This window comes from Prionailurus bengalensis, chromosome A2 (genome assembly GCF_016509475.1).
Source record: "Prionailurus bengalensis isolate Pbe53 chromosome A2, Fcat_Pben_1.1_paternal_pri, whole genome shotgun sequence".
NCBI lineage: Eukaryota > Metazoa > Chordata > Mammalia > Carnivora > Felidae > Prionailurus > Prionailurus bengalensis.
In genome coordinates this window covers 1,201,102-1,228,233 of record NC_057348.1, presented here as the reverse complement: position 1 = coordinate 1,228,233, position 27,132 = coordinate 1,201,102, and the positions used below count along the sequence as shown (strand labels likewise).

Genomic DNA, 27,132 nt, shown 5'->3' with positions numbered 1-27,132 from the left:
CCTCCCCTGCTCACACTTGCTCTCTCTCTCAAAATAAAAAATTTTTTTTAAATATGCTGGAAGGCAAAAAAACAAAAACAAAAACAAAAACAAAAAAACCCACATGCACACAGAAAAATGAATCCACCTGCCAACCTAAAATTCCATTTCCAACAAAAAACACCCACCGTTAGCGCAGGCAGAATAAAGCTATTTTTCAGGCCACGAGAAGCCGAGACGCTTCGTTGCCCGAAAAACCCACGCGACAAAAAACATTAAAGACTCTTCAGGCTGCAAGGAGAGGCCCCCGATGGCATCTGCAGCGGGCAAGGATGAAGAGTCAGCGTGTGGACCTCACGTGTCTGCGGATACGTGTGTACGAAAGCGTGTTCAACAGATAGTCCCGTAACACAAACACCACGCCTGGGAACTGTGGGCTTGTGACATTTGTCAGAAATAAACTAAATGGCGAGAAGAGCACAAAAAGTGGGGTCAGTGAGACGGGGAATACGTGCGCAGGTCAGCGCGCAGCCGCGCGTCTGTTTTTGCGTTTGTCCCCCTGCTTACATATTACGGGCCCGGCCTGAGCTGAGCCCTCTGGCTCGAACCCGACACCACAGGGCTCCTGCCGGTCTCCGCCGTGAGTCTTGAGCCTACGGTTGTGTTATTTGTGCTTCTTCCTCTCCGTCTCAGGTGGACATGTGTACGCGCACATGTCTGCCTGCGGCCGCAGCGCACCCCCCCCCCCCCCCCCCCCCCCCCCCCCCCCCCCCCCCCCCCCCCCCCCCCCCCCCCCCCCCCCCCCCGCAGGCCAGCCCGCACAGGACTGCGACTCTGGGCGTGAGCTTCCGGGGCTTTCTCCTCCCTTGACGCTTGAAGGACAGCCTGGCGGCACGCGGACGCCCGACTTTTACAAGAGGCCGCTGCCCGCGGGCCTCGCACCACATGCCGGTTTGGAAAGCCTCATGGCCGAACCCTCTTGCCCCGGTGGATCACTCCGTCTTCTTGCCCGCAGGCCTCGAGGTCCGTCGTCATCTTCACGATAGAGTCATTTTACTAGGCGATGCCTCAGAGGTGGCCGTTCAGCGCGGCGTTTCGGGGCTTTTCCTCTGTCTGGAGAGTTCCCTCCAACAGCGGTGTTTAAACACGAGCTCCGCTCTGCCTCTTCCAGGGCTCTGCTGGCTTGCCGCTCCTCCGCCGCCGGGCTTCCCCCACCTCTGCCTGCCCCCCGACGGGGGCCACTCACACTTCCTCTCCTTTCATCTCACCCTCCCGCCTCCCCGCCCTCCGGCAGATCTTCCGGGGCCCCGGGCACCCTGCGACTTACGCCCCGTTTCCGGAGTCCTTTCCTTCCCGAATTCAGGCTGTTTCCACTGGCAGTCTTTGCCCATTTCCGTCCTCAGGTTTTGGATTTCTGATCCAAGAGGATTTCCCCAAATTTCTTCAAATGCCGCTGGGAGCAAGCCTTGCCAACTTCTTCAGCTTTCCAGTCCCCTCCCTGGGGAGGCTGGATTTCCCCTGGTCACACTCTCCGCCATGTAGTGTGAGGACCACGTCCTAGCTTTGCTCAGAGTTCACTCCCTTTGCTTCTGGCCACATGGCTCCTAGACCCCTGAACAAGGGCACTAATCCCACCGGGGTGGGGGGGTGGGGTGTCAAACCCTCATGGCTTCACCTGACCCTCGTCACCTCGCAAAAGCCCCATCCCTGACACTGTCCCATTCCACTGGGAGTAGGTGTCAATGTATGGACGTGGGGGACACGTTGAGTCCACAGCATCCACCAAGAAGATCACTCTCCCTCCATGCCGCATTCAAGGCCACTTGTGAGAGTGTCCTGGGGTGTCCCACCCTGTCTGGTGGCTGCACTGGAGACCCAGCCGGATGCAGCTGCCCCCCCCCCCCCGTTTCTCCTCCAAAAACAAGCCATCCCGTTAGGGTTTCAGATGCACCTGTGTGGAGCCACACCCAAGGTGACCTGTCCTTGACTCTCATCTTGGTGAACAGCTGTGCCCGCAGCCCCCAGACGGAAGCGCACCGAACTCGGACACCGATCGGAGCTCAGCGCTACTGCTTCCGACCATCCCTTTCTCCCCAGCAGGAGGGTCACCGCCTCTTAGCCTGTCCCCTCCCCGGGGGAGGGAGGATACCGCCAGCCGGGCCTCCTGCAAACACCGGACACCACACCCGAGAGTGCTTTCATTTTCCTTTATTTTTTTAAAAAAGCCCCTAAATCCTATGGCTTCCAGGAAGCGCCGAAGAAACCGAAGTGCCGCTTCTGTACACCGCGCAAAGCAAGACCTGGACACACACCCCACCGCCGGGCCGTCCGCGGCACCCACGCGGGGTCCGGCGAGAGCCGCACCGCCACGGGGGCTGCCCGGCCCCGAACGCACCCGCGGGGCTGGGACGGGGCTTTAAGGCGCTTGTCTCCCGCTGCTCGGCCGGCAGCGCGGAGCGCGGACGCAAAGGCGCCCACGCACCCCCCCGGGCCCGGGCGCCAAGCGGGGGGGGGCCGCCCCCGGGCTCCGGGCCCTGGACGCGGCCCCGCGAGCAGGTGTCGCGGGAACCGCCGCGGGGCTGTGCCCGCCGGCCCAGGCTTTGGTGCAGCATTTTGGTTGGGGGGCCGCCCCCACCCCACCTTCCCCTGCGGTGCGGGGAGGCCCGGGGCGGGTTCGCCCCCGGCAGCGTCGCCCACCGCGCCCCCTCGAGAAAACGGCCTTTGGATCGAGGGAGACAAGCTGGACTTTATGAAACCAACAGGGCGGCCGACTACTCACTTCGGCGGCGGGAGGGGCGCAGGGCGGGCGGCCGCTGTGTTTCGTTTCCTTGTTTCAAATAGTTAATGCTCTCGGAGGGGAGGACTAGACACAGGTGTAGAAATTTCGGCCAAAGTCTCGTGTGAAGGAGGTGACCCCACGTGGGGGGGGAGGGGGGCGGGCAGCAGCGGCCGGCCCTGCAGTCTGCGTCCGGGCCGTGGGCCACACAGCCACGGACGAGCTGGTCCCGGGGGCTGCGGCGGGAGGATTCAGGGCACCACTGCCCCGGGTCACTTGTGTCGCTGCGCCGATTTTCTCTTTCTTCTCTTGAAGAAGCAGCAGCACCTGAACGGGGTAGAGGTTCGGGGGAGGTGGGTGCGGGGGAGGGGAAATACGCGAGGGGGAGGGGGTGTGGAGCCCGCCCCAGGCGTGTCCCCCCCCCCCGGCGGCTGTCCAGGGGCCTTACTTGGTGTCATCAGTCACCTCCACCTCTGCGGGCGCCGTGATGGGGGCGTTGGAGTGACCGGCAGTGGGGTCGTCCGTATTCAGCTCCCCGTTGGTGGAGTTCAGCGCCTAGGATTGGGGACGGGTTGGGTGGGGGGAGTACAGTAGGGGAGCCAGGTGGCCCTACCCCACCCCCACCCACATCACCGGGGCCCTGGCCCCGGCCCCTCACCTGGTTTTTGCTGTACAGCTGGGCTTTGTCCCGAGGCTGAGGCTGCGAGGGCAGGTCGGCGTGGACCGTGCCGATGGGGGTCGGCTGCAGAGGGGGGAGGGGGGGAGGAGGGGGGCAGGAGGCAGCGCTGAGGCCGGGCGGCCTCTCCCCACCCCCCACAAAGCCGGGCCCCGCCCACTTCGGGAGCCCGGACCCCCACGTACCAGCGGCTTCCCCGCCCAGTCGTACTCGTAGTCGAACACGAAGCCGCTGCGGTCGAAGAGATCGGTGAAAAGCTTGCGCAGATAGTCGTAGTCAGGCTTCTCGAAGAAGTCTAGGCGCCGCACGTAGCGCAGGTATGTGGCCATCTCCTCTGTGGAGAGCCGGCGGGGACACAGGGGTCAGTGGGGCGCGCGGGCAGCGCGGGCCCGGGGCGGCGCGGCGCGGCGCGGGCGTCCCTCACCTGGGAAGCTCTCGCAGAGCACCTCGATGGGCGTGGCCCGCTTGGTGTCCCCGATCTTCTGGTAGCGCTCCTTGAGCGTGTCGGCCTGCGGGGACAGCGGTCAGCCGACGCCGACCCGGCGGCGGCGCCCCGCGCCCGCCCCCCCCCCCGCCCCCCGGCCCCGCGCCCACCTTGAGCCCCTGCCAGGGCAGGCTGCCACGCAGGAAGTACATGAACATGTGGCCCAGCGCCTCCAGGTCGTCGCGGCGGCTCTGCTCTGCGGGGGGAGAGCAGGTCAGCGCGGCCCGCGCGCCCCCCCGCCCGGCCCGCGCGCGGCTCACCCTTGCCCAGGTGCGTGTTGATGCTCATGTAGCGCGCCGTGCCCGTCAGGCTCTTGTGCTCCCGGTACGGGATGTGCTTCTTGGTCTCGGGGTCGATGTACTCCTTGGCCAGGCCGAAGTCGATGATGTGGATGGCGTGCTGCCGCTTGGTGCCCGGGCGCCCCACCAGGAAGTTCTCGGGCTTCACGTCGCGGTAGATGAGGCTCTTGGTGTGGACGTACTCCATGCGCGTGATCTGCGGGGCGGTGGCGGGCCTCAGGGCGGGCCCCTCGCCTCCCCGCCCCGCCCCCACCCTCGCCCCGCCCCCGCCTGTCTCCGCCCCCCCCCCCGCCCCCGCCCCCACACGCCCTCAGCCCGCACCAGCTGGATGGCGATCATCAGCACCGTCTTGAGTGTGAACGTGCGATCACACAGGTCAAACAGGTCCTCCAGGCTAGGCCCGAGCAGCTCCAGCACCATGGCATTGTACTTCCCACACGGGCCGAAGTAGTAGACCTGAGGGACGCCCTCTGCAGGGGACGACACACAGACCTGTGAGGACCCTGCCTGCGAGGCAGGCGCCCCCCACCCCGGCCCCGCACTGCGCCGGCGCGCGGGTACCTGTGGCGCTGAGCTGCTTGTAGAAGCGGTACTCCAGGTGCAGCTGAGGGGCCCGGGACTTGATGGGCTCCTGGGAGGGGCAGGTAGACGTGGTGGTCGGGTCACCCAAGGTGCGCGCCCACCGCCCCTCCCCTGAGACCGGGCAGCGGGGACAGATGTGGGGCTGGGAGGCGGGACGGGGGGCCTGGACTCACCAGTTTAATAGCTACGTATTCATTTGTATAGAGATTCTTCCCTGTGGAAGAGAGGCTTGTCAGCGTGGTATGCACCCCACTGCAGGGAGGAGACCCCCCCCCAGGGGCCAAGCCCCCCCCTTGAACTTGACCATGTCCTACGAGTAACAAGAACGCCTACGAGCCCCACCCCCACCCCCACCATGGGCGGCGCTCATGTGCCCCACACCCTCATCCTAGAGCCGCCCACCCTGCCAGCCAGCCTCTCCTCCCCCCCCAAGCCCCACCCCGCCCCCTCAAGGGGGCTGGTCCCAAACTCCTCTCTATGGGATCCTTCCCTCCAGCACACCAGCTCGCTCCAATTTCTCCCATCTATAAAAACAAAGAGAACAGACGGCCGCGGTGATCCCGGGGCGCCCCCCTTCCGCTCCCACCGCGGAGAACCAGGAGGCGTCCAGGCCCCTGCCCCCCAGCTCCCTGGACCCCGCCTCCCCCTCACTGTGGAGCAAGCCCCCCCCCCCCAAGAAGCCCCACAGAGAGGCCTGTCCTGGTCAAGTCCTGCAAAGGACTCACCCAGGGTGCTGCATGCCCTCCTCCCGGCCCTGAGGGTGGGGAGCTCCCTGGTGGCACAGAGAAGAAGGGACTGGCCCCAGGCCCCTGCCCGTGCGGGAAGGAACCTGTGCTCCGGTGACACCCTGCCCGGCAGCACCTGGTAGGCTGAGAGTCCCTGGCTGGCTTCTCGGGGCAACAGAGTCACCGCACCCGGGGCTGGGAGTGTGTGCCTCGTGGGTGAGAGACACACACAGCCCAGGGCACACGGCCTTCCCAAGCCCATCACCAGCCCTCAGGAACCCTAGGGAGCCCAAACTCACAGAGCTGTCAAAACTCGAGCCCCTGGCGCCGGCAGTACCCCAGACGGGCCTTCCGGCAGCTCGGGGCTTCTGTGAAGGGTCTCACCTCCCTGTGTGCGGACACCCGGCCCCCACCTGCCGCGTGACGGAGGGGCCGCCCGACCCCTCGAGTCTAACTGCTGGCCCCCAGCCCCTGTGGAAATGACCGTGCACGGCGCTGTGCGCGCCTGTGCCCCTGCCCGCACTGTCCTGTCCCTGCCCTTGGACTGGCCTCACCAGGCCCTGAAGTCCACGGACGTGGCCCCCACATGGGACACCTGCTCCATCACCACCTGTCCCGCTGTCCTGAGTAGGATCCATCGTGGGAAGCGGCCTCGGCTTCCTCTCCATCCCGGTGCACGGTCTGGGCGACACCCGCCCCGATGTGGTGGCAGTGACATGGCTGAGTGCCGCCTCACAGGACACGGCCAGGGCTCCCCACGCACGTCAGCCCACCGCATGGGTCACCGCCCCGCCCCATCGTGCTCCGAGGTGTCTGCACCACGGCGGCGCCCGGCGGGGGGGTGCCTGGCCCTGCGTCGGCCACTCTCGGGCCTCTGTTCCAAGTGGCCGTTTCAGAGTCGGCCTGTCAACGTCCCCAGAAGGCTGCAGGAGAGGCTGAGGAGGGGACATCCCGGCCCCAGCCACGACTGGGAATTAACTTCCCTCGCTGAGGTTTTCGGTTCCTGGTGAAGAGGCTGCACGTCCTTTATTAACTTATTCCGGAGGCACTGGGCAGGTCTGGGCACACTTACAATGGTACTGCTTTTCAATTTTTATTTTCCAACTCTTTGTTGCTCAAACAGAAAAATTCATTTCTAACTGCTTCTTGAGAGATCGCTCTGGCTGTTGCGTGCGCGTGATCACGCCTCTGGGCTTCGCCCCAGCTCGCTGCTTCCCCGGTCGGTTTTTCCGCTTCCCCCATTTCTTGCCACGGCCTGGAAGGGGTGGGCAGAGGGGCCCCATCTTCCCGCAGACCTCGGTTCACTCGGTGTGACAACTGAGAGGCTTCCTGCCGACTCTCAGCAGGGAAAGAAAGTTCCCCTCAAGCCCTGCTCCCTGGGCTTTGATTACAAATAGGTTTTTGCCTCCTGTGTTACAAAAGTTTCAAACCGAAAAAATGGAAAACCGGTGCAGGGAAGACCCACGTCCTTACCGCCTAGATGACATCAGTAACCTGCTCTTCGTCCCACTGCGTATCTGCGCACCTGTCACCCCTGCTCTTTTGTTTTTTTATTTTCGAGACAGAGCGCACGCGCCAGTGGGGAAGGGGCAGAGGGAGGAGGAAGAATCTTAAGCAGGCTCTGTGCTCAGCGCAGAGCCTGGGACCGTGGCCTGAGCCAAAATCAAGAGTGAGGCCCTCAACCGACCGAGCCACCCAGGCACCGCTGGATCTCCCTTATTTTTCATTGAAAAACAAAAAAAAAAAGAGCATCTCAAAGTCGCAGACATCAGCAGCCTGTCCCGTCAACATCCCAGCCTATTAAGACCACGGATTAAGCTCGGGGTGGACCCAGGTCTCGTTCTCCCCAAGGAGACAGTTACCTGTAATGCACACACCTCACGTGCCTCGGACCGGGAGCTCTGGCAAATGCAGAACCCTGCGCAATGCCAGCCCTGTATCGGGACAGAAAACGCGGCCACCACGCACCCCCCTGCCTGGTCAGTCTCCACCTTCACGTCCCGAGAGGGAGCCTCCGAGGCGGAATCATCCGGCACGTTCTCTCCTCCCTGGGTCCTCCTGCACGCCGCGCCGCAGCACGTCCATCACGGGAACGCTGCCTGGCTTACTCGTGACCCTGGGGGACGACCGCCCCGTCCCCAGGGCCCTTCTACAAGCCCGGCCGACGTGAGCGGCGCCACACGGGACCTCCGACGGGCCGGCCGGCTCCCTCGTCTGGCAGGTTTGCTGGGGTGGCCCCCCCGGGGGAGGAACGCCTCCCGTGCTCCCCGGCTGTTGGCCTGTCTGCTTTTGCGAAGTGTCCGTTCACATCTGTCGCCCATTCCCAACTTTTTAAGAAACCTCTACAGCCCACGGTGGGGCTCAAACTCATGACCCCGAGATCAAGAGCCACGCGCTTCTCCGACTGAGCCCGCCGGCACCCTTCTTGCCCGTTTTTCACCGCAGCATCTGTGTGCAGGGACCAGCGCCTTCACACGGTGCCCTGAGCGAGCGTCACACTGTGCAAGCGGTGCCCTGCCCGCGGCCTGCCCAGCCTCGCTCTTAACCACGCGTTCTCATAAGCAGATGTTCTATTGAGCCTTTCTGGGAACTGCTAACTTTACTGTGTCCTGCTGAAGAAACCTTCGTGTTTTGACTGCACACGTGAGTTCAGGGAGAGCCAGTCTCCTTGAAGTGCAGCCCCAGGTGAAGGCGAGAGTGGGTGTGTCCGGCACGGCTGGGGTCTGGGGTCAGCCGCAGGGGCTGGAGCTCAGGCACTCGGGGCTCTGGGAGCCTCGCCCCCTGCACGGGCGGAAGGCAAGAGTCCAGAGGCCAGACGGGAAGTACCTCCCGAAGGGTCGCGAGCAGGAGGAAGGTTCCGGGGGCCACACAGGGCTGGAGCCGTGGCCATCCAGCGTGTGGAGGCTGCCCAGACCTCCCCTGACATTCGGCCGAGAACCCAGAAAGCCCTCACCTCGGGACCGGGTGGCTCCAGGCTTCGAGTAAGGTCAGCCCTCAGCCTCCCCCTAATGGAGCCAAAAACCGGCCCTCGCGCTATCGAGAGGGGTCTCCGGGACAAGGCAGAACCCCGACCAATACCATGAGACACCCACAATTTCCAACACGTTAAACACCACTCGTGTAGAAAAGGAGGCAAATCAGACAATCACAAGGAAAAACATAGTCAAAGGCGCCAAAGACCTGGCCTGTAAAACGGTTACAAGTAGGTTTGAGGTTTAAAAGCAAATGAACAAGCAGCTGGGAGATCCCGAGAGAGAGAGAAGCAGGGGTCGAGCGGAGTCACAAATGCCACACAGAAAATCAAGAAGTCACCAGAATGACTCAACAACAGACTGGACGCGGCAGCAAAAAAGAAGGGTGAACTGACACGAGAGCAAAAGGCAACTGGAGTGAAGCAGGGGGAAAAAAAACTACAAGAAAACCGAAGAGCGGCCCGAGGGACCTACGGGAAGGCATCAAACCCTCTCCACATACGTGTAACTGGAGTCTGAGGATGCAGAGACACAAACGGAGGCAGAAAAAAACCCGAAGAAATAATAACTGAAGTTTTTCCAATTTAATGAGGAAGTATCATACACACCTACGCGGCTCCAAGGAGCCCCAACCGGGATTGTCACAAAGAAAACCACCTTAAACGGCGCAGGATCGAAATCGGACGCCAGAGGTAAAAAGGAGCTCTCGGACACGGAACGTCCAGCTTACTGTCATCAGGGAAGCCCACACGAAAACCCCTTCACATCCACGCGCACGTTCAAGGTGGAAAAGCCTGGCCACTGAGATCGTGGCGAGGACTGGGGTACCCCGGACCTTCACGTGCTGCCCGCGGGAGCTCAGAAAAGCTACCGTCACTCTGGAGACCAGTCCGCACTTTCTCATCGACACACGCCTCCCCTCCGACCTGGGGCTTCAACAGAAACACTCGTGCGTGGGACTCGGAGAGGGGCGCTCAGGCCAGTTTCATTCACGGCGGCGGAAATCTACACCCGGCTGAGCGTCCCTGAGCGGGACGACAGACGTGGACGATGAGGTGCAGTCACACAGATGGACAGGGGGACAGACAGCAACCGGTCACCTACACACCCAACCGCAGGGACACTTGCAAAACCTCGCAGAGCAAAAGCCGGGCAGAGAAGAACACATACCTCAGTTTCAGAAAACGCTTTAAGCTACCAGCCGCTGCGCCCACGGCCCAGCGCACGCGCTCTTCTGTCGGTGCACAAGACCCCTGCTGTACAGACTTGTGATCCGGACACCAGGCCACAGGTCAGGACCGGGCCCGCTGTGTGTCCGTCTGCGTGCGCGAGCCCGCGTGTGCACGCGCACGCATCCTAACGGGGCAGGCGTGCGTCGAGGCGGCTCCATCTGGCACGAGCTGCAGACTGGTCACCAGGTTGCCGGGGGCCCTGCTGTGCGGGCCGGGCCGGGCACACCTGGTCCGTGCTCTGGGGAAGGCGCCAGTCTCTCCCGTGAAGCCGGCAGTGTCAGTCGCTGAATGACAGACGCCTCTGGTGTTGGAGCCCAGCACCCGCCCTGCCCGCCCCAGCAACCTGCACGCGGAGACTGGAGCCCAGCCCTTGCCCGTTGCTGGATCAGAAACCCCGAGCCCGGGGCCGGGGAAGCCACAGACAGGCAGTGAGACTCCGCAAGCCCAATCCTGGCAGCCTCTGCAGCGGCTGAGGTACGGCTCTGGCTCAGGACAGGGAGGTCAACCCAGCCCTGAGGGGCCACCAGTGACACCGGCCCCGGCCCCGGCCCCGCTTACGGTTGCTGAGCCAAGTGCGGAGAGGGAGCCGAGCTCTCGCTTCACCTTGCACATGCACCCGCACCCACCAGCTAGAAGCTAACGGCTTCCACGTGGGTCCACCCACACGGGGGCCCAGACCCCCCGCCCCTCCAGCACAGCCTCCTCCTTTGGGGGCAGAAACTCACACGTACCTGAATTCCCAGTCCCGACCATCTGGAGACCATCTGGGAGCGGTGACCGCGGCCCTGCCAGGACCTCCCCTCCCCCGAGCCCCAGAACGCACACACGAGTGGGCTCACCTAGCCGGAGCTCCCCGAAGTTGCCACAGCCTATCTTCTTCCCGACCCGGAAGTTGGGGCCCACCATCAGGACCCCCGAGCTGGTCCCCGAGCTCCGGACGCCGTGGCTGGTCCGGCCGCTGGCCTTGGACATTCTCCGACCCTCCTCCGACTCCCCTTTCCCTCCTTTCTTGTCAAAATCCATAAGTTTGTGGTACCCTGGCCTCTCCACGGTGACTCCGCTGCCGAGCAAATCCCGGGTCTGTGCAGACCTGAGGTTGCGGGCGGCTCTTCGGGGCTAGTACACCATGGTGGCCCGGCGGGCTCCCTGCTAGTGAGACGTGGGCGCTTGCCAGGGCCCGGCCGTGGCGCTCATCTCGGTGGCCTCGGGGTCGCGTGCAGAGGGAGGACGCATTCTGTTGACCGGTCCCGCCGCCTCAAATCTCGTGGCTCCCAGCTGGCGGAGAAACGAAGGCACAGGTTAGAGTCTAGGCCGGAATCTGTCCCCCTGCCCCTGACGCAGCCCCGGGGTCCAGAGCCCAGACTGGCAGGGAGACCCAAGACTGTGGTGTTAGCGGAAAACCACACCACAGAGGCTTGTGCAGCATAGTGGCATCCTGGAAAGATCTCTCAAGGCACAGATGCGACCGGGACTTTCTGGGGTGCACAGGGGTGCAGTGACTCAAGCCGTTGTGAACTGCATGTGTGAGGGGCGCTCTGACCCCCACCCCATGGCTCAAGCACAATTCTGCTGGCAGAGGTGACGGCCAGTCAAGTGACAGGGGCCCTAGAGCCTTAAAGCCAGGTGTGGAGACCAAGGCTGGGTGCAGAGAGGGCTGGGCCCTCTCCCCAAGCCAAGGGTCTGCTCCTCGGTAGAGAGAAGACAGACAACAGAGCAGAATGTGCCCAAGGTTGGGAGACAGGCCCTCACCACTGACCTCAGAGGCCCCTGAACTGCACCCCGCACAGCACCCCACCCCACGATGTCCCTGGGCCTAATTCCAGGAGCCTGTGACCCCGCGGTCAGGTGGGGCTGCGGAGGATCCTGACCCTGGCAAGGCTTCACTTGGGCAGCAGCTGCCGAGGGAGGTCAGGCGGGCTCTGAGGTTGACAGGGCACAGGCCGTGCGAGCCACCAGGGTGGGACTGGTCTTGGCCCCTTGGGTACGAAGCTGGCCTTGTGGAGGGCAGGGCAGACACTGAGCAGCCCCCAGGATGCAGGGGGCAGGCAGGCAGCCACCCCAGCTGGGTGCAGTGAGGGACAGGTGCCCACAGAAACCACCCTGGGTCTGTGTCCCCAGGCCCAGCCCTCCCCAACCACCCCCCCACCCCCCGCCCCTGCAGCCTGTGGTTGCCACCAAGCTGGCCTCTCAGCCACGCCTCCGCCTGCAACCCCCGCCAGCTGCTCGTGCCAAAGCTGAAGGATCTCCTCAAAACGAAACCACCAAGGAGCTCCTCTAAGCGCCCCCTACCAAACGTGTCCCCCTTTAGAGTCTGAGTGCAGGGCCAGGGGCCACACCGCCATCAGGCCCAGAGCGCCACAACCCAGCTTGTGAGTTCCTGCCCCACAGGCACCGGACGCCTTCCCACATCCTGCAGAGGCCGTGCACCTCTGGCCGTCCGTGAGCGTCCGCCAGAGCCCAGGCGACAGAAGACAGGGCAGTGTGGGCACCGCCGGGCTCAGCGCGGGTAGGGTCAGGCAGCGGTTTCACCTCGAGGGAACGACACCGAGGCTGGGTGAGGGGGGTGGGCAGGGCGTGGAAGCGCCCTTGCTGCGGGACGTCCCAGGGAGGCAGTGACCGTGTCACCTGACCCCAGTACTCCCTCGACGCTCACTGGCCCAGGGCCGGGGGGCCCCCACGGAGGGGGTCCAGGGTGTGGTGCACACACACATGCCCACGCACACACGTGCGCGTCCGCATCGCTTAGAAAGCTCCTCCCACCCCCCCTGCCTGAGCCACGAAGACCTCAGGCCCTGCCTGCCTTGGGGGCCATCGCTCTGGTGCGCCCTGGGGACCCTGGGCCATCGCTCCAGTGGATCCTGGAGGACCAGTCAGGAACAGGGCCCAACCCCAAAGGAGGATGTCTGCACAGATCCCCAACTTCCTCGCTCCATCAGTGGCATGGCCTAGAACAGGCAGGGGGGATGGGGTCTCCGGACGGTGGCTGGGCTCACCCGGGAAGGAATGTGTACGTCTGGGGCCGATGGGACCCGTCCCCCGCCCACCGTGAGCGCCCAGAGGCCTGCGAATACCTCTGTCCACCTGAAGGTGAGTCTACACGGACAGACCCTAGTCTGAAGTTTACTATTAGAACAAAGTCCTCCACCGGCTGCAGCCGCCCTCCTGAGCTCATGCCAGAGCCTTGCTCCCCGTGCGTGGCGGGGGCATCAGGTCCATCCGAAGAGAAAAGCCAGAGAGCACTTCTTTCCTCCGCAGGGTGGAGGCTGCCTGCTTTGGCTTCGAAGTCCCTAGTCTATTGTTATTTGCATTACGGAGATACGATCCACATACCATACAACTCGCCCTCCGAAAGTGTACGATTCAGAGGTCTTCAATACATTCAGTTATGCAACCGTCACCGTGATCCAATTCCAGAACATTCCATCAACCAAAATAAAAAAACCCCATCCCCATCAAGCAGTCACCCCCCAGTACCCACGAGCCCCCCCTTCGTGTCCGTGGATGAGCCCGTTCCGGACGTTTCACACACGCGGGCTCACACCCCATGTGGCCTCTCGTGTCTGCTTCCCTCCCTGAGCGTCACGTGTTCAGGGTCCGTCCACGGGGCGGCCGGTGTGAGCGCCTCGCTCCTGCTCGCGGCCGAGGGACGTGTGCGTGCGCGGTGGACCAAGCGTATCTGTTCGTCTGTCAGCGGACATCTGGGTCGTGTCCATCTTTGGGTGCTGAGAAGTGTGTGTGTGGACGGACGCTGGTGCACAAGTTCCCGTGTGGACGCGAGCTTCTGTTTCTCCCGGTGCACACCGGGAAGTGCACCTGCCGGCTCAGACGGAAACTTCCAACTGGCAGCACGACTTCCCGGAAGCCCGCACACCGCGCACAACGGTGCCCTCCAGCCCCGGTGCCGCGGTCTGCGGTGGGTGCGCTTCTAGTCTGCAGCCCCCCAAACGCCTGCTTTTCTTCCAGACACACACCTTCCGTCACAAAGTAATTAAGGACGTATGCATGTGCACACACACACATGCACAGACACCATGGACAGACAGACACAGACACACACGGGCCGCCAGAGTCAATCAGATGGAAAATCCACGGGAAATCAAAAGACTCCAAGGAGACAGAACTCGCCCTCATCTCATGATCTGCACTGTCCTGATGACGGCAGAACTCAGGGCTGAAGGACCCTGGGCGCGCCCCGAAGAGGAAGCGTCAAAGAAACGTGGCAGAAGCCAGGAGCGGGACCTCCTCGGGGCCACACAGAAGCAGGCGGCCAGGGACGGCCTCCACGCAGATGAAGCCAGGGGGACACACACTCGGGGCAAATAAAGATAGGTGCGGTCTTTGTCCTGGGGCCTGGCACGCAGCGTCTCAAACCCTGGGCGCCTCCCGAGTGATGGGAGGGTCTCTGCCTTTCTGAAGCAACCCGTTCCCGGCACACAGGAGCTCATGCCGGGACAGGGCACCAGAACGGAGCTGGAGAGGCTGCGGTGCAGAGCACAAGGTCTGGGGAGGGCTCGGCGACCCCCTCTGCGGGCAGGGAGACTCAGCTCCGGACTCCACCCCCCACCCCACCCCCCACCCCACCCTGCACACAGGCTTCATGGGGCAGGAAGTACCTGTACCACTCTGCCCCGAGGCACACAGGAGCCGCCCCTCTGGACGCCTCCCGCTTTTGCACCTTAGCCCGCAGCCCTCCTGGGAGGACCCTCCGTGGCCCTAGCAGCCCCCTCACCCCCTGCGCAGTGACCCCCACCTGCGCTTCCAGGTGGGAGGCACCCTCGGTCCCCACCCCAGATCGGCAGGCACGCCCTCCATCTCCGCCCGGCCTCGTGATCTGGGGTGCAAACCCTTCCTGGGCACGCAGAGCCGCCCTCTGTGGGCCAGGGAGGCCCGCGTGCCCCTGTGGGACGGCTTCTAGGGTCCCCTCTGAGAGATCCCTGTGACGCTGGGGGTCCAGGGTCTGGCAGCAGCCTCCACCAGCCTCCCCACTCCACAACAGGCTCCCTCTGCGTGTGCCTCCCTGCAGCCCCCCGTGGCCTCATGGTCCCAAGGGGGCCTCTGACGGCCCAGCGGGCAACAGAGACCAGGCGATCGGGCGCAACGCTGGAGGCCTGCGCATGCACGCACCGCCCCACCGCCGGTCCCGGAGCCCACAGGTCCCTCGACACAACGCCGGCGCCCCCCAACAGCAGCTTCCCCAAGCCGCGTGCTGGCCAAGGGTTGGTTCACGTCTGCCCCTGTAGGTCTCCTTACAACAGGGTGTACGGCCGCCACGTGGGTCACTGCCCGCAGAGGACGGCAGGCGCCATGGAGGCGGGGGAACAGCCCTCCACTGCGACCCCTTCCACGGACAGCCCGGAGGACACCAGCCCCTATTCACGAGGAAAGGGCCACCACCCCACAACCCCAAAGGCAGCACAGACTTGCAAATGTTCCGGACGGTGGCCAAACTCAGCATGCCCTGGCGGGCCACCCCACCCAGCACGGGCCACATGGGAGCATTCTGGGTCCCCTCGGGACACTCTGAAAGCCAGGTGGGACCCGCAGGGGAATGGCAAGAGCGAATCACGTGCTGGCGGGTGGGAAGCAGGGACAGGGACGACACAGCGCCACTGAAACAGGTCTGGGGCCAGAGCCTAGTGAGAACGATGCTGCTCCAGGTCCCAGGAGCGGGCAGGGGCCCAGCCCGGCATACCTGGGGGAGGCAGGGTAACCCGAGACCTCAGGGGAGCGGAAGTGTCTGCTGTCGGCCCAGGCCCAGCGCCAGAGCTAAAAATAATTGTCCTGGGGGAGAGGGCCTCCCATCCCTCACTCGGGCCGAAAATAAACCCCGTCCCAAGGCAACCAACGTGGGCCCCGGTTCCTGACAGGGGGTAGGACCCCCACCGCAGGACGGTGTCCTGCCCCCACCACAGGGACCACTGCCCAGCGCCCAGGCAGAGCCCCTGGAAGCTGCCGGCCCGCCGTGGCCACACCGAGCGGGTTTTGGAGAGACTGCTCCGGGCCGGGGCAGTGCCGTCCTGCGAGCGCCCCCCTCAGCTGAGTTACCTGCTGTGGTTTTGGGGGCGTCCCCCATCTTGTCAGGGCCAGGGGCCAGCTCCCCTGGTGGAGGCTCCAAAAACCCCCTTCTCTGACCAGCCCCACTCAGTGATGTCACAGTCCCTGGCTGACATCACCAGCCCCGGCCCAGAGCTGGGGCACGTGCAGACGCAGGCCGCCTCCTGCCTAAGCACAGGTAGGAGCCGGCGGTGGGTGCGGACTCAGAAGCACGCGCCTCACTCGGGACCCAACCGGGCATCCCTGGGCACGCACATCCCTCCCGAGCTTGCTGACGTGTAGGCGAGGCCCCCTCCCCAAGAGTCACCTGGGCTCGGGGTCACAGTGCCCCAGGAGCCCCGAGTTCCCCTTGTGGGTGCCACTCCCCAGGAGCGACCTGGACCCCGGAGACACGGCCGACCTTGTAGCAGCAGCCGAGAAGTCCAAGGTCACCCGCGAGGTCACGTTATGACAAAGAGGAAGGAAGCGGCCCCAAAATGGCAGGCACAGGCGCCAGCCCAACCGGCCCCCCGTGACGAGGCCAGTGTTGACGCAAGTTAAGCAGAAACGGGTCGTCACAGTGGAGCTACAATGAAGGACCCCAACCCCAAATAAACCGGGGAGGAGAGTGCACACCCCACCCCGACCCCCACGGCGGGGGCTGCCAGCTAACCGGCGGGGTGAAAGCGGGAGAACCGTCATCCGTGGGAACCACAGACACAGGCTACGTGTGCCAAGAGGGTGGCCTGAGGTCACTTCTCAGTGACCAGGAGGGAAAGGCCGACGTCCAGGGTGAGCGTAAGCCCGCAGGCGCACTGAGGGGGCACAGGGTTCCTGCCCAGAGTCCTGGCCGGGACGCAGGGACAGGAGACAGGCTGGTCCCATCACGGCAGGCGAGGGACAGAGGCACAGGTGACAGGCTGCTGGGCCGTGAAGAGTAGGGGCGTCCAGAGCATTGTACTTTTCTTGTGACCTCTGGACACGCTAGAATTCTCCCAGAATTATTCAGATTACAAAAGAGAGGCAAGGTCCCGACCACAAGCCCCACAGCCTAGACTGTAGCCACCAGGACCGAGCAAAGAATTGTCAGCAGCCCTCCTCCAGACGGTGGGGCCATGGCGAGGCCCAGGGTCACCTGCCGGCACTCCTGCTCTATTTCCAGCGGCAGGAAATGATATCTGGGAGGCTGGTGACCGTGGGGCCTCTCTCTGCACCCAGTTGCGTCCGAACATTTCCGTAACGAAGGGCTGAAGGCAAACGGGAGGGGTCCGGGGCGATGGCAGGGATGCCCGCGTGGCTGGTCCGGGCGCAGGCCCTCCACCGGATGGCTCGCGTGAGACACTGGGCCACTAATGGCACGAGCGTCCGGCTGGGTCCTGCTGCTCAGGCAGCACTGACCCTCCCCCCCCCCCAACGCCCCGCACACAGTCCACACGGAGCCGTCCAGCAAGGAGTCACCGTCACGTCACCGGAAACACGCTCGGTCGTGCCGGACGTGTGCCAGGGCTCGGCAGCTGCCCGGGGCTGGCGCACACTGTCCTGGAGGGCGCACGTCTGGAACCAGCCATCATCAGCAAGCACCCGCCTGTGCCCACAAACCCCCACCCGCACCTTTTCACGGAGCTACTGCCTGTCGAGGGGGCAGGCGCGTCCCACCGCACGTGATGGTCCCCAGGGCGCCGCTCACCTGGCAGGCCCACCGGCCCAGCGTGACTGTGACCACGACGCCAGCAGCACAGCAGTCCTCGGGGTGGGCGGGCTTGTGTCCCCAAGAAGTCACGTCCTGACCCCCAGAAACGTGACCCTATTTTCAAATCAGGGTAGGCCCTCTCCTCAGACCAGCGTCCCCGCGAAGAGAGGACACAGATGCAGGGAGGGGCGGTCACTACCTTCACGGTGACGGCACACTATCCAGAAACGACAGGACGCAAAAGAGAGAACAGGCAAAGCCCCAGAGGAAACACAAACGGCCCCACGACGGCGGGCCACGTGCACCGGCCTTGGGAAGCGCGGGCTGGCACCCACGCACTCCGGACTTTTCCATCGGTGCGCCCCGTGGAGCACTTCCTCCTCCTCCGCCTTCCCGGGGCGCTCACTCCCTCTAGCTCGCTCTGCCGTAAGGCACACACAGACCCGTGTCGGTGACGGTTTAGTCGCGGGCGAGGCTTCCGGTCAACGGCGTTGGAGGACTCAGGCGTTCCACGTGGATTTTCGGCCGTCAGAGGCCGGCGCCCCCAACGCCCGTGTTGTTCAAGGCTCATCGGTGACGGAGACCATCGCCACCGGTCAGGCTGTCGGAGACTGAGAACAGCAGTGGCGTTCAGGAGCCACAAGAGCGCGGGAATAAAGACCGTGACGTCAGCAGAATCGTGCTTCGTAGGGGACATCCTCCAAGGGGGTGGAGGAGGCGTCTGCACTGCCACAGGCCCGCAGGGGGACAAGGGACCGCCCACCGCTCTGCAGGTTCAGTGGCCTCCGCACAGAAAGGAAGCAGCGATGGTGCCAGCCCCACAAAGCATGTCCCTGTGTGTGGGCAGAGGTCCCAGAGGTGGCCTCTCGGGCTCAGGGGCCCCTCACAAGCTGGGATGTGGGGAGAAACGCCAGGACTCCCTTTCTCCCTCCAGGTGAGTGCATACTCCACCATGAAAACAATGCACAACAGTGGGGGAGGAGGGGGGAGCAGGGGAGGGGAGAGTGGGTGTGGAGTGGGAAAGAGGAGGGGGAGGGGGGAGGAGGGGGAAGAGGACGGCAGAGGGGGGAGGGGAGGAGCGGGAGGAGGGGAAAGGCGGGGGGGGGGGGGGGGGGGGGGGGAAGGAAGGGGAGCCAGGCGGAGCTTAGCCTCTTCCCTTCTGCCCCAGGCCTGGCCACCCTCAGGGGTGAGCTCGGGGTACAGCACACGCGAAGCCTCCGGGCGTGCAAAGGCCGGAGGCCATGGTGTGGGCCCTGGAGGGCCCCCAAGGCCCCTGCAAACCACCCAGAAAGCACAGAGAGGGCACTGCCCCGTCTCTCTGGTTCTACTGGGGCTGCACTGGGCTACCTGCGGGAGGGACTCCCTCAGGGTAAGGACCACCCCTCGACCCACACGCGTCCCCCAGAACCAGGCACGGCAGCGGACCAGGGACCCCAGTGACTCTCGCCAGGGCCGGAAGGGCCGACAGCTTCGTCAACGCAGGCGACACGGAGGCAGCAGTCCCCCCCCGGAAGGAGTCTAGCGCGTGCCCCATGTGCCCCCCACTCAGCCCACACCTGAGCTCCACGGGGCCTTCCAGGGGTTTCTGTCCCCCCCACAGTCAGAGCCGCGCCGGCCGTTCAGGGCGGGCACCGCCTGGCAGGTCCCACGGTTGAGCGCGCTCCTGTGTTTCAGATGCCCACAGGGTCGCGCTGAAGTGCCAATGGTGCCCACCTGCCAGGCTCCGAGGGGCTTCTCCCAACGTCCTTTCATGTTCCCCTGTAGGGTCAGCACGTGCTTACCCACGTGCGCGCACGGCGTGTCCGCCACTTAAAACCACCAAAACCAGGGCGCTGACTCTGCGTCCTCACAAGGCCCACGTGTCCCTTCGAGGACACTGGACTCACCGCTCAGAGGGGGGTGGATGAGGGGAGCCCACGGCCTCGGGAGCCGGGAGACCTGCCGCATGAGGCTTGGGAGCCCGGCTTTCTAGAAAGTGCCGGGCAGCGGGGAGGCGGGCCTGCAGAGAAACCGGTCAGGGTGCCCAGAGGAGGCAGACGTGCCCGGAAAGGGATCGGACCCTGACCCAGGAAGGAGACACGAGTGGCCACTGTGGAAAACGGCCACCGGTTCCTCAAAAAGTTAAACACGGAGCCACCAAGCGACCCAGCAACACTGCTCTTCAGTGTCCACCCAAGAGAACCGAAAACACACGTCCACACGAAACCGTGTCCACAGCAGCCGAAAGGCGGACACAGCCCACACGTCCACAGACAGGTGAATGGATACACACGCGTCCACCGTGCACGCGCACGTTCCTCGGCTGCAGCAGGAGCAGGGCGCCCACCCCCGCCGCCCCGCGGACGGACCCGAACACACGACGCTCAAGGAGGGAACCCGACACGAGAGGCCCCGCGGGGTGTGAGCCCACGGGTGTGAAACGTCCAGACAGACTCATCCACGGACGGGAAGGGGGCTCGTGGGGACCGGGGGCTCAGGGGGCTGGGGGGGTGGCTGATGGGGATGGGGCTTCTTTGGGGGTAATGGGATGCTCGGGATTTGAACAGAGATGACGGTTGCACAACCCTGTGACTGTATTAAAAACCACCAAAGTGGGGCCTGGGTGGCTCAGTCAGTTAAGCTTCTGACTTGATTTCGGCTCAGGTCACAATCTCACAGGCTCACTGAGTTCAAGCCCCCAGTCGGGCTCCGTGCTGACGGTGCAGAGCCCGCTTGGGATTCTCTCTGCCCCTCCCCCATGCACGCACAAGCGCTGTCTCTCTGAAATAAGCTTCAAAAACAAACAAAAAAACCAAACCTACCAAGGTGCACATTCCAGTGAATTTGTCCGGTTTTGTGAATTCGTCTCGACTAAAACCAAGTGGAGAGTGTGATGTGTCAATAAAGCTGGTGAAAAAGGCACAGCGAGTGGGGAGATCCGCGCAGAAAGCCCACAGCCGGGGCCACGCCTCCTGCTCAGGGCCCGTGGGGCCACAGGAAGTGTATGACGCAGGAGAGGTGGGAGGGCTGGCTCGGCGACCCCAAGCTGCGCGCTCAGCCCCTCTCCGTGGCCCTGGGCGAGCCCCCTGCCCCCACAGGCGCAGCCCACGGGGAGGACACAGAGCTCACTCGGCACAGCTGAAGGCGCGCCAGGCCCAGTGAGGGGCTCGGGGTGACGGCAGGACCCGCACTTACCTGCGCAGGGCTCACCAGGAGCTGGCCGACCTAAGGCACACGGGACGCTGCCCTCCCCATGCAGCAGTGGGGACCGGTTCAAGACCCAAAGAAACCCCACAGCTGCCCAGCCCTTGCCTCTGGCCCCAGTGTGGCAGCCCCTAGATCGGCCCCGAGACGGAACAGTCCCCAACACCCAGGAGACCGCACCAAAATTCACTCGCAGGACTGCTGAAAACGCGGATTCCATCCGAGATGCTGATGTGGGTGGCCGGAGCGGCCGGAGTGTGGCCTGGGGGCCACCGTGAGACCGTGAAGGTTCCGCTCCACACTTCACAGGCCAGTCAGCCACCCGCCCCAGCCCAAAGCGGCCCTGGCATCAGCAGCCAGGTAGAGCGGATAAGAACGCAAGGCGCGCAGTGAACACCGACTCCAGCTGAGCAACAGATGCCTTTCGGTATGGCTACGCCCCTCGCGCTGTGGGGGACACGCTTATCCCCGGCAACATCTGGCTGGCTGAAACCGAGGTCCCTAGACACGGCCGACTGACAGACCTCCCGAGAGCCTCCCGGTTGCAAGGGCGCTAATTTTCTACTCAGTCCTGTGTCCTTCTTAAGATCCAGCATTTCCAAAGAAAATTTAGCTTCCAAGGGGTGACGAACCGAGACTATAAAATACACACCCAAACGGGAAGAAAACACCAAACCGTCTCAACAAACTCTCACAGCAAGGACACGCTCAGGTAACCCTAAATATGTTGAGCAAAACAAGATAAAGTGAGTTTCACCTACCATGTTTTCGCCAAGGCCGCCGGTGTCCTGTCAACTAGCCGTGTGGCCCGAGTCCCATTCCCACCGGGGGACTCCACCGGGGAGCAGGGGGCCAGGGCAAGAGCCATGAGGTGGGTGGGGACCAGCCGAGCAGGGCCCTCAGGTTTGGAAGGAGACAGTGCAGCATCCACTGTGGCCCTCTGCTCTCCACCAACCAAGGACATCTCCTGACCAGCTCCCCGGCCCACCTGGCTGCGGGGCCCTCCACCCAGAACAGAAGGCAGACCCCCCCCTCCCCTCCCCTCCCTGGGCAGCAGGTACGAGTCCTCCCCCTGCAGCCAGGCAGCCAGCGAGGAAACCAGGAAGGAGCAGGGCACAGCAGAGTGGCAGGGAGGCACAGCTGCCCCCTGCGGGGCGGGCGTGGGGCGACCCTGGCCACCAGGGAGCCACAAGGCAGCACAGGCCACCTCCCCAATGGCTGCTGGAATGACCTGCCCCCATCGCCTTCTCCCCACCTGCTTCCTGAGCCTTCCTGCTCCAGGGGGCGAGGGAGGGCTGTAGTTTATAGGTCCGGGACTGGGACCGAGAGCCAAGGAGGCCCGGCCACACCCCCAAGGAGGCCCCGAGACCCAGGGAAGCCCAGAGACCCTGGGAGGCCCCGAGACCCTGGGAGGCCCTGAGACCCTGGGAGGCCCCGAGGCCCCGAGACACGGGCTCCAGCTCACGGCAACAGCTGCAGGTTGGCAGGAAATCTCTAGGGCGGGGCTCTCACCCGGGACAATCCTGCCCCCAGGAACAGTGGGCGACACCTGGGACATCTGTGGCCGTCACGACTGGAGGGCTCCTGGCATCGCGTGGGTGGGGCCCGGGACGCCGCTCAGCCCCCACAGCGCCCAGGACGTCCTCAGAGAGCGATCCAAGCCCAATGTCAGCAGCAGAGCCGAGTCTAGAAAGTGTCCTCAGCAGAAATTTCCAACAGACCCGTCGGTGCAGCTGAAGGAAAGAGAAGGTGGCCCAGAGCGGGGGCCAGCGGACTAAGAGGGCGGGCCGTGAGCGAGCAGAGCCACGAGCCCCCCGACCACCCTCCCTGCTGGTGTAACGGCAGAGGCACAACCCTGCGCCCCCCGCCCCCAGTACGTTGGCTCTTCCTGGGTTGGCTGGGGGTGAGTCCTGAGAGCCAGCACAGACGCACAGGTGGCACAGTAAACACACCGTAAAGACATCTGCCCCCCCCACCAGCACAGCCCCTAAGCACTTCTAGAACCAGTGAGAGAGCCCTCAGGTGCGTGCGTCCAGACAAACCACATCCCTGTCTCCCCCGCCCCCGCAGCCCCCAGACTTTCTGGAAATCTCTGTCTGGGATTTCTAATCCCTGGGGCACCCAGGTGAACCTGGAGAGACTAAAACGTCCTCAGTCCCTCTGCCGGGAAGCCGCTAGAGGCGTCACTCGACCGAGGGGTGCTCTCTAGAGCCCCTACGACCACAGGCTGGCAGAAAAGTTCCACTGGGCCCACTCCCCGCTGGGTCAGCCACCCCGCCTACTCAGTGCCCAGCAGCCCGGTCCTGGGACCACAGCAAGCAGAGACCCCCGATGACAGGCACAGCCTCTGGGGCAGCGCTGGGAACGCTTGCCCGTGGAGGCCATGTCCGCAGAGGGAAGAGCTACGCGGTCTCTCCAGACCCAAGGCCAGATGAGCTGTCAGCTCCAGGAGGGTACACGACTGTCTTCGGACTCTAAGGTATCACAGCCCAACAGGAAGGCAGGTGACAACACGTCACGTCCCTTTCCACCTCTGAGACAGCAACTGCCGGCCCCGGGACCCCCCCAGGAACCACTCAGGGTCTGGGAGGAGGCTCTGAGCAGCGCGGAAATGACAGGCACCTGGCCCACCCGCCAAGAACGCTCCTGGAGTGGCGCTTCTGGGGGGAGCTGCCCGAGTGCGAGAAGCACCCCCTCGGCGGCGGGGGGGGGGGAGGGGGGAGCGATGGCCCCTGGGTGTCCACCCAAGGTAGTGAGGAGTCCCTTCCCCACCCTCCCCTGCACGCACTCTGTCCACGCTGGTCCCCACGGCCACCCTCTCCGCTGAGGGACTCACTCCTCCGGGTCACTGCGGCTCTCGAGAACCTCGGGAGGTGTAACCTGAGAGCCGACCTTGCACCCCAGCTCCGGCCTGCTAGTTGACTTGACTGTCTTCTCGCGCCACCAGGAACTCACAGGGATAACCCAGCGTTCGACTATGGCTGTGGCCGAGCTCCCAGAAGGGAAAGGACCTGTCCCAAGGGGGAAGGCTCCCAGAGGGGACCTCCGGCTGCCCCCCCGAGGTTGAACAGAGCACGTGGGAGGCCTTCTAGAGAAGGGGACCCCAAACAAGGCCTGGACAGGAGCGGCGTGACAGCCGGGCCCAGAGCCACGGTCTGTTCTTGGGAGCAGGAAGACACGGGGTTTCTGAGCAAGGAAAAGATGTGCTGTCATCCCCACCCTGTGACAGCGCCTCCGGCCCTGCGTGTGGACCCCCACGCCACTAGGGTCCTGCGCGAGCACGGCCTGCACCGGAAGCTTCTGTAGAAGCCGGGCAGGAGAGAGACGTAAAGGCAGGCCACCATCCACGGGGAGAGTGAGGGAGGGGGAGTGCTTACAAGCAGGCTCCCGCCACACCCACTCCTGCGTGGGCCAGTCCCGCGGGCACCGGGGAGCACAGGCGTGCACGCTGTCTTCCACACTCAGAGGGTCTCTCAGGGCTCGGCCCGGCACGGGCTCCCCAAACCCCCAAAGGGGAAGGGAGCAGACTCGAAACCGCCCTGGGGGGGGTCCTCCCACGCCAACCAAGACTTGGTTCGGGTGGCCCCTTCCCCAAAGGTTCACGGAGCGTGCCACACGTCAACATTGCCGACCAGTCGTCAGAGCGCGCCCTGGCGTGTCCCGCCGCGTAGCCCAAGACCCCAAGGCATCCATCGGGTGCGACGGGCTGACGCGGCCCCCAACCCCAACCAGCACGCCCACACTGGCCTGCCCAATGCCACCAGAGGCCTGAAGGCTGGCGGCCCCCAGGACCCCGTCTCTCCTGCTCCATCCCCAGCCCTCTGCCCATCACCTGACCCAGGGCCTTGATGGACTTCTAACTCCTCACAGGAGGAGACGGAGCCCCAGCTGCTCAGGCCTGGGTTTTCAGGGCCCACCTGGAATGAATGTACCAAGAGCCCACCACAACCAGGACAAGGGACCCTGGCTGCTCGTGAGGTGGCCTGGGACAGCTCCGTGGGGGCCGGGGGATGGGCACCAAAGGCAATCACGGGACAAGAGGTTACTGGGCATCCCAGGAGAAACGCCACCCTCCACAAGTACAGCCCTGAGGGAACCGGGTCAGCGGGGGCCCCCAGACCTGTCCCAAGCATTTACTCAGACCCACCAGGAAATCCCCATGGACACAGGTGACCCCGTAGGTGTCTGGAATGTCCACTGACTAGCATGCCGGCTTCCCCAGAGCGGGGATGAGTAGACGGGAAGGCTTTCAACTTAAGAAAAAAAAAACACACCTCACCTACTTCCTCTCTCGACCCACAGATAATTACTATGTAATTAAGAGGAAAAGGAGGAAAGCCAGCTGGAACCGGAACCAGGAGTTCAAAGAAGTCTGTCTTCACGGGGGCTCTGTCCTCCCCGAGCAGGGACACGCCCAGGACCAGGCAATGAGACGCTCACCCCCAATCCGCTCGAGAGAAATGAGAAGTAGTCAAGATCCGCCACAAGCCCCTTTACCCCAGAAGGTCCGACTGCCACCCTGAGGCAGAAAAAGCAAGCCCTGTGCCCCATGACTAGTGCGAGCCCGGAGCCCCTGGGGTTCTGCCCACCGCTGGGGCGGGGCGGGTGTGTCCAGCCAGCTCCTCTCACACCTCCCTCCCCACGGCCCCACGCAGGTCACGCTTCCATCAGCCAAATGCAGCACACACAGCGGGGCCCCCCAGCCCCTTCCAATTATCAGGGCTCCTGACACCATTCTGGGAGGGAGGGGGGTGCAGATCATCTCAGGTGTGCACACCCGCTATGCACTCCCAGAGGTGCTGCAGTCAGTCCCCAGCCATCACCCTGCCCATCTACTTGCAGAGCCTGGGGGTCCCTTTCCGGGGGCACGATTTGGAGACACGAGCGAAAAACAAAAACAAACTACCAGGGAAACCGCAAACTTCCCCCTTTCAAACCTGCGGGTCCGGCTCCCAATCTGTTCTCGTCACAGACACCACCTCCTTCGGCGACCAGATCAGGTCCCTGCGGACATCACCCCCCTACACTGGAGCCTTTGTGCTCCCACTCATCTCTCACACCCACGAGCTACAGGGGCCTGAGCCTGGCCATGTCCTTCAGGGTAGGGACAGAGGACCCACGCAGATGGAGCCCCAGCAGATGCATGATGTGCGGACACCCCCGGAGGCCAGGGTCCTCTGTGGGGAGACTGGGAACAAAGTGCTGGAGCCCTCCAGGGCCACTGCCCACAAACAATGCCATCCAGAGGCCAAGAACCCCCAAGCCTGCCTAGGACGACAGCCCCTAACATGAAAGCTTCCCCAGAAAGTTGGGGCAGAAGGGGGCAGGGAGATCAGCGTGGCCACCGCCCCGGGCGCATAGACACCTCACCCCCTCCCTGATCCGAAGTGTTTCCGGAAAACAAAACCGGTGGCAAGGGCGGAAGGGGGAGGGCACAGCCACACCGAGGCAGCAGTTCCCAAGCAGTGCCCTGCAACAGGTCACCCTGGACGAGACCCCTCCTGCTGCGGGTCTCGGGCTGCACGCCCCTTCCCCACCCCAGGGCTCCCCACCCCCCAGCCCCTGCTCTTCCCTCAGGGCCTTCAACACCACAAAGCCAGGAACGGGTGGGTGCGCTGGGGCAGGGGTCCAGGGTGAAAGATGGAGGGTGGGGGACCTGGGGAGTGGGGGGTGGGGTCTGGAGTCAGGAGACAGGGGAGGAGAGCAGGGTCTGGAGTCAGGGCACACCGGGAGTGGGCACGAGGGTCTGGAGTGAGGGGTCCGTGGAGGACAGCAGAGTCTGGAGTGAGGGGTCCGTGGAGAACAGCGGGCTCTGGAGTCAGGGGGTCGGGGAGGACCGCGAGATCTGCAAGGTAGGCGCCAGCCGGAATGAGTAAGGCCTGAGCCCGGGGAAAGGGGCAAGGTCTGGAGCGAGGAGGCGGCGGGTAGAACGCGGGAGTCCCCGGGCTGCGGGGGACGTGGGGTTGGAGTACGGGCCCCGGGGGCGGGGGTGAACAGGGTCTGGAGTGAGGGGTCCGCGCGGTGGGGCGCGGCGGCCCGGGCGCGTGGCCGTGGCAGCGGCGAGGGCGCGCGCGTCCTTACCTCGGGGCCTCCGCCGTGGCCGTGGCCGTGGCCGGCCGGGCAGCAGGCGGCCCGGGCTCCCTCAGCAGCGCGGCGCGGGCCCCCGCTCCGGGCCCCGCTCGTGCCGCGGCTCCGGCTCCAGCGCCCGCTCGGGCCCCCGCTCCCGCGCCGCCGCCGCCGCCGCTTCCGCCGCCGCCGCCGCCGGCCTCCGCATGTTGGCGCGGGCCGTCCCCGCCGCGCGGGCGCCCGGCTCGCCCCGGTCTCGCAGCGTCGCCCGCGGCCCGCGCTTACGCCCCGGCGTCGGGGGAGGGTCCGCAGCCACTGCGCAGCCGCCGTCCGGCCCGGGGCGCGCGACGGCTCAGCGCGGGGCGGGGCTTCGAGGCCGCGGGCGCCGCCGCACGACGGCCGCCGCGCTTTGCGGCCGCTCCGGGGCTGCCAGAC

At 64.6% G+C, this 27,132-nt stretch overlaps 1 protein-coding gene across 1 annotated transcript; it reads right to left on the bottom strand.

The window, feature by feature from the left end:
* Positions 1 to 2,172: 2,172 nt before the first annotated feature.
* CSNK1G2 (casein kinase 1 gamma 2) lies at positions 2,173 to 26,832 on the bottom strand. The gene is made up of 12 exons (XM_043586018.1): positions 26,713 to 26,832; positions 10,565 to 11,000; positions 4,970 to 5,010; positions 4,776 to 4,845; positions 4,536 to 4,684; positions 4,176 to 4,410; positions 4,026 to 4,111; positions 3,856 to 3,940; positions 3,617 to 3,765; positions 3,414 to 3,497; positions 3,204 to 3,310; positions 2,173 to 3,082 (listed from the first exon to the last, which is right to left on the bottom strand). Exons 2-12 carry the CDS (start codon positions 10,746 to 10,748, stop codon positions 3,028 to 3,030), a joined length of 1,245 nt encoding a protein of 414 aa, XP_043441953.1. The 5' UTR covers positions 10,749 to 11,000; positions 26,713 to 26,832; the 3' UTR covers positions 2,173 to 3,027.
* Positions 26,833 to 27,132: the final 300 nt, after the last annotated feature.